The following is a 15,338-nucleotide window of genomic DNA, read 5'->3' on the forward strand; positions in this document are numbered from 1 at the left end:
TAAATGTTAATAAAGAAGGAGGAGTCTGACCTTAAATCTATTTAATAATTACAAAAAATAAAACAAAACTAGATTTGAAAAAGTCGCATAACAAGATATATAAAATCAAAATGACAATAACATAAAATATACATTTTTTTTTTTTTTATTCTTAGCTAAGCATTTACATGGCTACATCTCTCTGTAAACATATTAATATTTATGTTTGTTCAGCACATTTATATCTATACATTATGAAAATATTAACTCATAACTACTTAATGACAATACGTCTTCACACTGATATTAACAGTTAATTATTTGACGAGCATCGATTGTAAAACAAAAAAAAACATAATTAACTTTTTTAATAATACTCACATTTGGAATCTGAGCTATCTGTAATTTTTTTTTAATTTCGCCCAAATGGAATCGAGCAAAAGTCTAAATAAAAGTACACAAGATCATCTGGAGTGTCTAAATTTCATAATCTATATAGTAAGAATCTCATAACCAAATTATACTTACACTCGAATAAATATGATAAAAGGTATTTTCCGGAGGCTGTATGTAAATCTTACCTTATTTATATGAACTCTAAAAGCGAAATATGTGCTATCAACTATAATATAAGGGAAGTTAAGTTAACCATTAGTACAATATAGAAGTTTATTTAAATGTATATACAGAGCGTTCCTGGAAATGTGGATAAACTGAAGGGACTGATTCAGGACATCAAAATAACGTTGGAAAATTTATAAAATAGTGTTAGATAATAACGTAGACCCACTATTCCATTCAATTATTTAAATGTTTATTGCTACTCAAATTCAACTGAAAAAAACTAATTGCTGGAATCAGCTATTAGTATTGCCAACTTAAGAAATACATTATTTCAAATAAATTTAAATAAAATTAATTTTTATTATCTTTAAAGATGTCAGATAAATTGTTTTGATTTTTCATTTTTTTATTTTTCTAAAATATTTATTTTTTTTGTTTTGTAGCATTAAAAATTTTGTTTCGTTTAATACAAAAGATAAAATCTGCCAAATTTTTATAAGTTTTATTTTTAATAAAAACCACCATCAAATCAGAAAGAAACTTAACCCGAATAAATGGTACTATACAATATCCACATATCAGATTAATCTGATTAAGCACATTCCTAAAATATAATAGAAATGTATCTAATATAAATATAATATATTAGGAATGTGGTAATATAATATATTAGTAATATTATATATTTTATCTTTGGATACAAATAATAATACACTTTAGTAAATAATACACTTTCATAAATTTCACTATTATTAAACTTTGAACTTCTATAAAGGTAATCGTCGATACTACCGGCAATAAGTTAACCTTTATGCAAATAATAGAAAGAAAAACATGAAATTTTATCTTTTCAATATTCTTTGATATAACAAATTTATCAAGCTTTAAAGGTATCCTTTATAATCACACAAACGTAGTAGTGACGGTAAAAAATAAAGTACACGTGTGGTTTTTTTAATTTCCTTTGCCTATCAAAGGATATTAAAAAAAAAATAATCGTTATGCGTATTGAATTATTCTAATAACACATATTACAAAAATAATAACTTCCACCACTTTCTAAGAAGTAGTAAGCGTACGTTCATTACCGAATGTAAAAAACAAGTCAATCCATATAAAACGAAATTAACAGTTACGCAACAAATACAAAAAATGTTTTTATTTCTAAAAAAATTACTGATTAAGGCACTCGATTGTTTCTAAAGAATAAATAAAAGCATTTCGTATACGAATTATGATTAGATGCAAAGAAATTTAAATGTTCTTCTAATAAAAAAATCTAATAATAAAAGAAAAAACCATGAATGTTAATCTACAGTAGCCGTGTAAGTTAAATATTTATGTAAAGAAAAGAAGAATATATTCTGTAACAAAATAAAATTACCTCCTTTAACACTGAAAAATATTATCTAGCGTTATTTACACAATTAAATTTGCTTTTTCATTAAGTACATCTTGTTTGTTAGTATTACATCACATTTATTACAGATAATAATCATTATTATTTATTATTTATCTACAATTCTTAAAAGAAAAAACTGTCCTGTTTTTATATACAGAATAAACATGTGCTTGCTTTTTTCTGTTTAGCTTCCGGAACCACCGTAAGATATTACTTCAGAGGATGAATGATGAGGATGATATGTATGAACGTGAATGAAGTGTAGTCTTGTACAATCTCAGGTCGACAATCCCTGAGAAGTGTGGTTAATTGAAAACCAACCACCAAACAATACCGGTAACCACGATCAAGTATTCAAATCCGTATAAAAGTAACTGCCATTACTAGGACTTGAACGCTGGAACAGTCGACTTCCAAATCAGCTGATTTGGAAAGACGCGTTCACCACTAGACCAACCCGGTGGGTCAAAAATCCTCAATCTACAAAAAGGATAAACGTTTCACAATTTTAATTGTTCTAATAACATACATTATGGAAATAATAATTTCCACCACACTTTAGCTAACAAGTAGTAAGCGATCACTTATAACCTTCTCGATAGGACCAAATAAACAAAACAATCTGATGATGCTAGGTCGGAAGTGTAAGATGGATGAAGCATCACCTCCCGATATTTTTGATTAATATAGGAGCGAGCTTTATCACGCTGGAAAAGTTACATCTTTTGAGAGAGGACCGGGACGTTTCTTCCTTATTACGGGTTTCAATATACTTTTTATCATGATGCAATAAAACTCATCGTTTGATTGTATATTTATCTCTCAAATAATCAAATAAATTGGGTCTTTAGAATTCCAAAATACTGTTAGCATTACTTTACGGCTAGATAGTTTTGAATTTATCCTGGTGGGTAAACTCAGATGTTGCCGTTCCATACCCTGACGTTCGCATAATCCAATTACTATGCGATCTAATAAAAAAAGTATTACCTTACGGTAAAAACCGTTGAACTTGCATACAAATATTAATTCGGGCATTTTTTCGTTTTTGATACGACCGTCTCAGAACGGACCTCGAACAAGTTTTACGGCAATTCATCTTATCATGGACAACGGAATTGTAAAGCGCCGATACTCGGACTACAAATTTCAGCGATTTTTCCAAATTTGTATGCTTGTATCCTTCTAAGAGCATTAATGCGTTTTGCAAAATGTAAATCGAAATTTCTACCGGTCTTTCATTGCAATAAAAATCACTGAAACGTTTTCTGTTCGATCCACTTACAAAAGATTTAACGGTTAATACACTTTTTACCATATTGTTTTACATCCGCTAGTGAATTTTGGCAGGTTTTACACCTTCAGAAAATAAAAAACTTATTTTAAGCACACTGTTCTTCCACAATACACTTTTTAAGCGTGGCTGATCTTTTGAAATAAACAAAAAATATTACAATAATGGAAATTTTTTTCGAAATGATTCTTAGTGTCAGGAAGAAAAATTTTGAACGTTAAGAGTTTATTAAGATTTAAGTAATTTTTCCACTCTTATCAATTTGCCTATAAGTATTGAACGACCCTCGCATTCTTCTTGGATTCTAGGTATGTATCTGGTCGCGGGCTGGACACAATATATCTATAACCAGTCTGTGTAGCTTAACATCATCAAGAAAATAATATACACTCGGGAAGTCTTTTAGATTATTCAAATTTATTTATTTTACAGGAAGATTAATATTATTATTTTTCTATTTATTTATTTGATTGCATTCATGAATTTTTATTGCTAGTTTTGAGTAATTAATGAGTAATTATAGGCGCGACGTATAAATAACAGTAAAGTATTAATACACAGTATTACAAATAATACCTTGTAATATTAAAACTGGGAAATTACTTCGTGTATAATTAAAACAATGAAATGTAATCGTTCAATTAATTGCAGGAAGTTCATTACAATAAACTGAAGAATCAATTTAATTAATTGTAAATTAAGTACGTGATGTTTATGAGATATTATAAAAAGAAGCTAATTCCGCAGATGTATCCAGAGTGTCCCTGGAAATGTGGTAAACTTAAAGTTTAAGGATTGATTCAGAAAAACAAAATAAAAAAAAGAGGTTTACGTAGATAAATGCCGTATCTCCTTCAATTTTCTCAGCCCGCCTGTTGTGTTTTCACAAAAGCAATACATAACTTGATTCCGAAAAATAATTAACAGAATCAAAATTATGTCAAAAATAACAGATCCGGGTAACGTTTATTTATACATAACTTCATGACAACAATTAGTAATATTCAAATTAATTTCGAAACATATAGTTAGTACTGCCAACCGAATTTTTCAAGCTCTAAATTTATTTTACTAAAAACAGTTGTTTTTAATTTATACAAATTCATAACATTTTTCTGTTAAGTTCTGTTCTGTTTTGTTTTTAATAATAAAAGTTTTTTTGTTTTCGTTTTTCATAGACTTTATTCCATCAATTTTCTCTGAATTCAATTTTCTACAAGTTTTGATAATAAAATTTACGCATTTATTATCACTTAACAAAGTTACTGTAATCAAATCTAAAAAAAAAAAAAAAGTTTTTCGTCATCAAATATTTGTATTTTACGTTGAATATCATGACTCTTTTTTTCACTCGTTCTGTAGCCTACTTCTACTGCGTACGAAACTTTTCCGTACTGAACGGTCGTTGTCACAGTGGAAACTGATAATAAAATGACTACAAAATGATCGCTAAAGATGTTTTCGTATGAAATAAGAAAAAGCCGTGTGAAAAAATGCCAAAAGAGTTTAATTTTCTAATACTGGTAATTACTTACACAGCCAAGTTTTTTGTTTTATCTAAATCAGTTAATTTCACTGGATTCAGATCGCAATCCAAAAAGCTGTTTATATTACAATTTTGTAAGGAAATCTATATACGAAGCGCAGGCTATGTTTTCATAATCTTTCCGGATAAAATGGTTCCGTGGTACATGGGTATATACTGTATTAATTACAATCTATTAAACTTTACAATAAAAAATAAGGGGAAAAAATGCATACTGTAAAGTGTATAAATAGTGAAAATTATATTAATAATTATTTGAATAAATGTTTCAATTGGAGGGAATTGTTCTTTTTTGTCGACAGAATCTCCATCGTATATTTGGAAAATTGCTATTAATAAGTAGCGAATCATTTGTTGTATTTAATGCATCGTTTCGTTTAAAGGACACATCCTGCCAAATGTCCAATGAGGTAATGTTTCCGAACCTTTTTTTTTACCTCCGAGACCACCGTTACGTATTGCTTCAGAGGATGAGATGAATGAGTTGTAGGCGTGTGAAAATGCCATGCCTGATCGGAATTCGGACCCGGGACCTCCGGATGAAAGGCTGAGCCGCTACCATTCGCTCCACGGAGTCGCCAGTTAAATTAAAATAATGACTGATAAACGTAATAGTGTTTTGTTTTTCATTTACGTCAAACCTTTCTTTTTAATGAGAACATAGTTTTACAACGAATGTATTACGTACATACTAAAATTGTAATCAAACAAATTTACCTGAGCGAAACGATTTCCTTCAAATGAAAACTAATTTGTAATATGGTTCAGCACTTCCAACATAACTGTTACTAATTAAATTACGAGTATAAAAAAATCTTAAATTTATAAACTTCGGTAAGTTAATACAATATGTAATTAATTAATTTCTATTTTTCGTGTGAAATGAAATTACATAAATGATTTTTTTTGTTATTTAATTATAATGTAATAGAATTTTCCGGTATATAATTTTTTAATTAACCTGTTTTTTTCACTACAGTCATATATATAAAATCTTGTATATTTTTACCTAAATACCCCATTAATGTTAGTACAAGTACTCATTTAACCGATTTCATTCTGCTTAAATTAGTTTTACAGTAAGAAATAAAAGTTTTATTTTAAAAACATTTGTTCGCCCTTGGTGTTCTGTGTTTCCCAATTTAATTCCACACTATCGTCTTTATTTTATTACATTATCCTCATATTTAGCTGTCTTCGTTTTTAGACTTACTTTCAAAGTGAACTATTTAATTTCTGTAAATGCTTAGATTTTTCTAAGTCACACATATTATTTTATTGTTAGAATTACGCTTAGTTAATGATATGAATTTGTATTATCATGACTCACTTTAATTATAATATAAATTAAATGCGCTTTGTTTTTGGTATAATTATACAATGGAAATCTTATACGTAAATTTTATAATTTTTTTATAACGAATAAACACATATTTTTTTCCTCATTTATTCGTTTCATTTTTTATGATTTCATCATTATAACTGTTAATAAAAGAATTTAATAGAATAAAAGAAGGGAGGGGAGGGGATTAACGTATATTTCTTTATGAAAAGATTAACAAAGCATCACGTTAATTTTAGATCTTCATTATAAAAATTATCTGTTCGTTTAATGATTTTTTAATTAAGTTAATCACAATCTTTTTTATTACTCGGTGTGTGTTTTTTTTTTTATTGTCTTAATTGCATTTAGATTCTGTCATGTTTAATGAATGTATTATGTAAAGTTTATATTATTTACTTGAAATTATGAAGTAAAATTTCCTTGGTCATTTACCTTAGGTTATTAAGTTTGTTAAATTTCGTTATGATCAGACTAAAAGAAAGTTAAAACGAATAGACTGTCACAAATTTACAACAACATTCATTTTTACTTTCTCAACTATAATAAATCTATTGCTCTATTGCAATAGAAAAATTAAAAAGGAAAAGTAAGCGATCACCCAAAATTTTTAGTATCGAAGTTTTTGCAAATGTCGACATTTCATAACCTAGTATTTCAGAATTAACTCTACAAAAAATAAAATTGGAGGGATGGATGAAATCCATCCAACTCAAGGAGAACGGATTTCTCTTCCTGGGAGAAAATCAGGGAAGAATGGATAAAATAATAAAGGGGAGATATGTTGAAGGAACTGGATTTCAATGAAGTAAAAATTTTGTTTGCACGGGCATCTCTAGCTTATAAAACCGTTGAAAAAATAACCAACCCACTGCATAATTTTAGAAAAATAGCGTTCTAATCGTAAAGATTAGAAGAATTATTTTGTTTTTTGTTCGAGTAAGACAGTGGGATGGAAAACGTTTTCAACTCATATCAAAGGGATAAAAATTATACATCCGAATCCTTTTGTATAATTTGTCCTAATGTTTTTACTCTTTCAATCTACTAACTTGAAAAAAAAATTGAGATTTTTGGTTATTTGTTTTAGTTTGCATGAGTTGGAGATTCTAAGTCTAAGACTAAGAGTTGTGCTGCGTAAAAATGTAATAAATCGATTATTTAAATCTTTTTAGTAGTAACAAGGGTTTGTATGATAATTTTAACATTCTTCTAATTACAACTTATCTAATTTTTTTTTTAATTTCTTTTATTAGTGCCATACGCCATGAAAGCCGGGGTCTGTCTCCTGGCCTACCTGGTGTGCAGTGTGTGTATTATAGTTCAAGCACAACAGAGAGGTTCACACCGGTACACGGTAAGTTTTATCTTCTGATACTATAAAGTGCTGTATATAAAATTAAAAATAAATAAATTATAGTATTTTATTAAAGACTAATACATTAATCATTTTTAAATTATTTATATGTAAATTATTTTTTTTAAAGTATATATAATTTAATATTAATAACCTAGATGTTAACAAAGAATAAGTATTCACTTCAGACTTTAATTATTTGTAATCATAGACCTTCGTGAAAAAAAATTACGGTATGGAAAAAAATACTTAAAATTTTAAAAGCGGAACCGTTATCAATCATCTGTAAATAGTTTTTTAAATCTGTTTTTAAACACACCTGATCTGAAATCACTCCGGTTTTTTTTTAATATAAAAATCACAACCATGTTCTACCGATTGCTTTTTCAAAAGAAAAAATTATAGTTAAAAGTCAAATGACAGTTGTTTTAAATCACAAGTAATATTATTTACACATTTTCATATTTATTCAGAGAAAACATTTCGTATAGAATTTTCAAGTTTAAATAGCTCTAATGTTATTTATTTACACGTAAAGTTTACATAAAAAACATGTAAAAAAAATAATGAAGATACTTATCGTATCGAGTTATTAAAGGTAATTTTTAATTTTCTAAGAATATTTTTTTTTATCAATTATTTAGATATTACGGAATGTATGTGCAGGCATTGAATTAATTAAATGAAAAAGAAACAGCTAGAAATGATAAAAACAAACATAGAAATAAATACTTCTAGAAACAATATTACAGAATAATGTTTCACACGTTTAAACAAGCTACTGTTTAGCTGCTTTTGTTCGAGTTTATACCGTGAACTATCAACCATATGGTTGATAATGGTAATTATATTTACCGTATACAACCACGTACCATGCGCACCCAATTTTTGAAAATTGAAAAAGTAAAAAAAAATATTGTTACGTTTTTGTGTAGTTTATTAACAAAATCAGCGTAGAAGATTGAATGTAAAACAGAATTTGTTATTTGTACAATGTCAGTAAATCAGTCCATATTGTAAACATTTAACTAAAAGTAAAAAAAAATATAGAAGGTGTTTGAGTAATTAATACCTTAAGGTATTGTTAACATTAATGCTCAAAACCCCAAAAAATAAAAAAAGAACCCATAGAATTGCAATTATCTTTGTAATAGTTTAACCATAAATAATCGTTCTACATCCACCGAGATCGTTCGAAATAAATCTCTTGAACGCTTTTTTAATCAAATCATCCGGTATTTGTGACAAAGACGCACTAATCAATTCACAAATCGATATCAAATATGGATTTTTACTTTCATCAAAAGATGCAATCTCTTGTGTCGTGTTGGCCATCCGGTTTGTGTAGTGTTTACAGAATTTTAATCTTAAACGTTCGGTTTACACAGATAGCTAGAGGTTGAAGAACAGATATCATTCCACCAGGAATAAAAACCTTACCACACCTTCCAGCAATCAGTCTTCCGTTTTACATCATCGTCAGTTTTAGGAGTATGACTTCTAAAACTGACTATTTCAAGTAAGGAAGGTTTTCATAATAAAACGCCTGGTCGAGGCTCCTAGACGCATTTAATCTGGTCCAGTACTAATCCGTTAATCACCCATTTCTTTTTTTGTGATCGTACGACAAAATCTAGTGAAAATTTTTCACCTTTGGATAAATGTTTTCTTTTAAAAATTGCATACGAGGTAATGTTTTCCGTCCGGCATCACCGAATGCTGTTTTTTATAACCGAGAGTTCGTATTTGAACACCCTCCGTACCTACACTTTCAATTGTTGTTGGCGATGGCATTTCGAAGTCACCCCGATGTCCTCGGCATTCTCGATTTGATCTATGAATATAATTCTTATTCATAAATTTATAATATATGAGTATTTTTGAAATTTTGTCAGTTTATCTTCATATGCTTCTTGTCGTCCTTCTTCGAATAGAAAAACTATGTAGGCAAATTAATTAATTTTAAATTCATCCATCCCGAAATTTAATTCATCGGCGATTTCCAGATTTAATTTTTTGTCTTATTATTTGTAAAGAACATCCTGTTCAAATAAATTAAAAAAACAGATTTTTCTTCAAGAGCGCGGCACACCGGTATATTTTAAGTAAGGAAAGAGCAAATACTGGCATTATTTGAATTGCAAATATTAATAATATACTCAGTTAAAATAAGTTCATTCTTAAAGTTCGTCAGAACTATGCCGTTCATCCATAATCCCGCAAAAACTGTAGAAAATACATGAATCTAGGTAATGAGCACAAATTGGAATAAAACCATTGTAGAAAACCCGTTTATTTTATTTACTTATTTTTTTTTGTTAGTGCATGAAAATAAAGCTAACATGAAAGTAAAAGTGAACAATATTACAAGCAATTACGTACCGACGGTATACTGAATGATATATTCGAGTACATAGATAGAGCTTACTACGAAAAATTACATCCGACCCCTATCTTAAAAAATCAAGGTTCAATAAAATATTCTACTAAATCGCTGATATCTCGAGAACAGTTTATCCGATTTATTTAAATTAAATATTGAGATAAAATTTACTATTTTTCCTAAATTTAATTTGCAGGAATGCGGTAGCATTATTACGCCACAATCTTTTACAAAACGTGATTGCAGTCAAAAAGACTTGAAACGATACTATATGGAAAAAGCAGTGAATTACTACATTCTTTATTACTCATACAATAATGGAGCTATGCGAATATATTAACATCTAAAAAGATCCTCGGATTTCAATTTTTTTTTTAATCTGTAGAACAATCAGTCCAGTGATTTTTAAGTTTTAAGCGAACGCAGACTTATGTTTTTTTATTTATAAATGAGCAATTTTTGCTAAAACGTTTTTCTTTAAAAAAGAAAAACAATATTATTCTCTTCTATCATACCAGACAACACCAGTTTTCATATAACTCAACACTCAACTTCGGTTTAGGAGAAAGGGCAATACCATGCTTCTGTTGTCATTTTTAATAAATTACTGAACAATTTATAAAATCTTCTCGCTAATCTAACTGAAATAAATCTACTTGGTTTTCTTTTACGCAAACAATATTACTCTGTCAATGACGTTTTTGATAACACTATTTTTTAAAAACCTGAATCTTCTGTGTCCCGTTTAACGAGTAATAAATGTGCTTACATAATTTTCAACCCCATCTGAATTGCGATTTATTTTGCATATGCATGTATTCACCTTAATATTATTTCATACGTTTATATTTTAAATAATAACTAATATGGTCTTTAACCATACCTATTTTTTATTTTATAAATATTTATGTACTTTTTGATGCTGGTCTGATCAAGGTTTTACCGCGGTTTACCAACTATGCAAATGATGGGGGAAGTTCTTTTTAACCGTATAATAGCATATCTGCTCGTTCCTGATACCAGAATAAAATATTTATTATTTATTTAAAAAAATAAACGTCTTATTTATAATGCATACTGCCATACTACATACATTTCGATATTCTGGTTAGTATATAGACTGTTTTTAAAATACGAGTATATGTTACTGAATAAGCTAGCGATCTTGTTCTTTGTTTGTATTATTTAAAAAAACACAGTACAGATAGACTAATAATTTATAATCTAATTAGTTTGTAATTAATAAATTCTATTAGGAAAACAGTAGTCTTAACAACGGACATGCAGGATGTTGCCGATGATTCAGAATTCACCTTTTAATTTGTATATATTACTTATGGAAAATATCAGCAGTCATGTAAAAATGCAAATAAACAAAATAAAATTGGCAGTTTGCAGGTTTACTGAACCAGAAAACTCAATGGCGAGTAAAAGAACGAGGCAAGTCAAGCAAAGTATCATTACCGTATTAGGACGTTGAAGGACGGACTGTCTGTGCCGAGGGCGTAGTACGAACAAGCGACTTGTTGGCATGCGGCTAAATAGTAAAGGAGATGAATATATTATCAAAATAATTAACGTTCGTAAAAAAAATAATAAATTGTCTCGTGTTAAAAACAAAAAAAAAACTGGATTAATAAAATACTCTTAAATTATGAGAAGGCGAAGTAAAAGATAAGAGAACTTAATTACAGAAATCAGTTATTCCGGTATTTATTATTGTAACATAAAATAAAACTATCCTAAATTTAAAAAAAAGAAAAAATTATTCGTTTTGTTATTTAAATCAGAATTATTTATTATTGGTATTTCCAGGTTCCAAAAGAAAGAAACTAAAATGTTTTTAATAGAGAAAGAAAGAAATTCATGATGCGTAACACGGTGTTTTTTTTTTTTTGTGAATGGATTATTTTTTAATCTTTAGTTAAAATTACATTGCTTTAACAGAATGTTATGAACCGGTCACAGTTTACCACACAGTCAAATCTTGCCTAGTCATAGACCAATCAGTTGTAGTAATGTCATTTCAAACAGAACAATACGATTTCATGCACCTTTTCGTATTCTAATAAAGTATTTATAAGGAAAGAAAACACTTGTCTTAGAAGAGTTAGCTGTATCTTACAATTATATTTTTAAAGAAAAATTTAAATTTTATATCATAATAAAAATTGCTCTTTTCTGCGTAATTACGCATGAAATAAGACCGTTTTTTCCCCCATTATTTCATTAGCGTTAGGATAACTTGTTTTTTCAAAAATTAAAAAAAAATGATTATTTTAAACATTTGATTCTCAAAAATAATAGCCTGCTAAGATTTTTAATTACTGCTGCATCCCCTGACAAAATATCGACCTAACGAATCTATCCACCTAACTTTTCACAAAATATTTATTTAAAAAAATCACTTAATTCAATAAAAAACTTAAAATGTATAAATATATGACCAAGTCCCTAACTAATGTAGGGATCTTTGTTGTAAATTTGCTTTGGACCTTCTAACTAAAATCTACAAGATAAATTTACAAAACATTTTTATTACATTTTTTCTTAACAGAAATTAAAAAATTACAAGTAATGAGTTACATAAAAATTAAATTGTACAATATTTATAAACTTTTTAATAGAAAACTAAATAATATTTAAATATTTTATAATTATTAAAAAAAAATCAGGTACGCTGTATGAGGAGTACACCCATAAATATTTATATTCGAATTCGAATAAAATATTTGAATTCATCTTACATAGATTCCAGCATATAGCTGAAAGAAAACAAAATGCTTTTTGTAGAATATTTTAATCTGTGATGAAACATGGATTCACCATTATGAACCAAAAAGCCAGAGCATGGAGTGGAAACGCGTGACTTCATCTGTCAAGAAAAACTTACAAACACGACTTTCAGCAGGAAAAATCAAGATTACAATCTTTTGGGATTCAAATGATCCAGTTTTTTGATGATTTTCTAGAAGATCAGCGAAACATTAAACAGCGCATACTACTGGACTTATCGACTGAAGCCAGCAGTGCTGAAAAAACGCCCTGGATCTCAACGCAAAGGCATCCTGCTTCACGATAATGCACGGTCTCACAAAGCTCGGATAACTCGAGAAACCTTCGAAAAATTGCTCCCGGAAGTACTACCTCACTCCCCATAGTCCTGACTTGGTCCCATCGAATTTCCATTTCTTTGGTTCGCTCAAGGAGGCGTTACCTGGCAATAATTTTAACGGTAATGACGACCTCAAAGAAAATGTGCTAAATTGGCTCCGACATCTAGATAAAAATTTCTTTGTGCAGCTATATATAAGTTGATTCAGAGATGAGAGAATTGTAATAGTGTTGTTGGAAATTGTTAAGCGAATAAAATGTGCCACATTGATTAAATAAACTGTTTTAGCAATTTGTATCTTTAACAACTGAATGACCTTCGTACGATATTACAGGATTTTACTATCTTTGATGCTAAATTTATTGCAATCGGACACTGCATTTGCTCACATCGCTTGTTTGAGAGTGACTGTATGATGAAATCCAAATGTAACTTGCGAGCACGTGGTGGACGGCATGGAAAAGAGGAGAGTATGAAACTGGTTTCACAGAATCTTACATCCTTCATTTTTGAAACGATATACAATTTCTTTTGCCGAAGTTTAACTTTCATGTTTAGATTTGCACTAAATTCTGTCATGAGTTCGTTTTGTCGAAATTTCGTGCATCCACTACCTGTAGCCTTTTGACGATTCATGTCAACAAATAATGCAGAATGGACATGAATTATTCAGTGCATTTTAGGGGTAATAAAAAAATGAACAAAGCAACGTAGCGCGCGTTGATTTCTTTTTTAAACATTAGTGTAGGAACTACAGTTACCGATGACCGTGAATGAACACGCCGATGCAATGTAACAACAATGGGGGTTCATCAGCTGAGCAATGAGTACCGTGTAGGAGATAGCAATGTGCGTACTATGGTTTACTAAGATCATGAAAGCGGATCAGTTATTTCCTCGTAGACGTTTTCGTTTACAGTACGGACGTGATCCTCCTAATAAATATTTATTAAACATTGATATCAACAGTTTAAGGATACAGGTAGGGGGTACTACACAAAAATGATTCTGGCAAACTTCCCGTCTCCAAGAAGGCTATGGATCGAGTAGGAGAAACTTTTCAGAGGAGTCGGGGTAAATCCATTCGTCGAGCGAGTTTAAAACTGGGAATACCACAATCGACATTCGTGAAGGTTCTGTCCAAGCACCTAAAATTTCATACATACAAAATTCAGTTGGTATATGCAACTGAAGATGAGATAAACCACGCCTTTACAATTTTGCCGTGGACATTGTTGTTGATTAAATTTTGCCGTGGACGTGAACGAAGATATCGCGTTTTTAGTAAAAGTAATCCTCTGATGAAGCTACCTTCCACGTTTCTGGTCCCGTTAAGTCATAATTGTCCGATTTCGGGTACCGAAAACCCTCATAAAGTTCGACAAACAGATTATGATGACCCGAAAATTAACGTTTGGTGTGCATTAACTGCTTTTGAAATGACTGGTCCGTTCTTCTTCGCCGAGCCAACGGTTACTAGCGCTAATTATCTAAACATGTTACAGGAGTATACGATAACACAAATTGAATATCGGTGACCAAAAGTTTACTTCCAGTAAGATGGCGTACCACCACACAAGGGTTCACATGTTAGGGACTACCTACACGAACAATTTCCTCAACGATGGACTGGCCGTGATGGACCAATTTCCTGGCCGCCTCGATTCCCTGATGTTACGCCACTCGGTTTCTTTCTTTGAGGGTTTGTCAAAGATAGGATGAACGCAACGAATGTTGTCAACATAAATGAACTAAAAAGAAAAATCGAAGGTGTAATTTATGGCGTGACATTAAATATCGTCTACCCATTTTACGCGCATCATGTAGAACTCATGTAGAACTTCTTTGAAGTTAATAAAGTGTTGTAAACAAAACTGTTTGAAATGCCCTGATCAGCAATAAAACAAGCATATTGCTTTTTTATGTTTTTTATTAACACCTAAAATACGCTGGATAATTTATGGTCACTCTCTATTTATTTTCATAGAGAATTAGCTACTTAATAATTTAATCGTAGGTGCTTAGCCCATGAAGAATCAGCGCAACAATACAAGTTAACAACCACCTCCAAAATATTTTTCACTGATCGTTTAATAATGGTTAATTTTTTTTCCGAAATATGAAATTATTATATAACGACAAACATGAAGGTAAACCGTTCTGTAGATGGTAGTAAAAAAAATGTGAAAAACAAAAACATCTCCTTAGCTTTGTTTCTTATTAGAAATTTCAGTCTAAAATTAAAAAATAAACGGATTTTCCCATTAGAAATTACTACTAATAACAAGAGAAAAATCATGAATTCTTTTTAGGTTTTAAGTTGCAGAAAATAAAAAAGCAATAACGCAATGTTTTT

General features: G+C 29.6%; 1 protein-coding gene across 1 annotated transcript in view; it reads left to right on the top strand.

The window, feature by feature from the left end:
* Window positions 1–15,338, top strand: part of LOC142319309 (uncharacterized) — a 250,944-nt gene that overhangs the window by 136,039 nt on the left and 99,567 nt on the right. The window contains exon 2 of the mRNA XM_075356430.1: window positions 7,384–7,484. Within this exon, the coding sequence (XP_075212545.1) occupies window positions 7,395–7,484 (90 nt within the window). The 5' untranslated portion in view covers window positions 7,384–7,394. The remainder of the gene's footprint in view (window positions 1–7,383; window positions 7,485–15,338) is intronic.

This window comes from Lycorma delicatula, chromosome 2 (genome assembly GCF_047948215.1).
Source record: "Lycorma delicatula isolate Av1 chromosome 2, ASM4794821v1, whole genome shotgun sequence".
Lineage (NCBI taxonomy): Eukaryota > Metazoa > Arthropoda > Insecta > Hemiptera > Fulgoridae > Lycorma > Lycorma delicatula.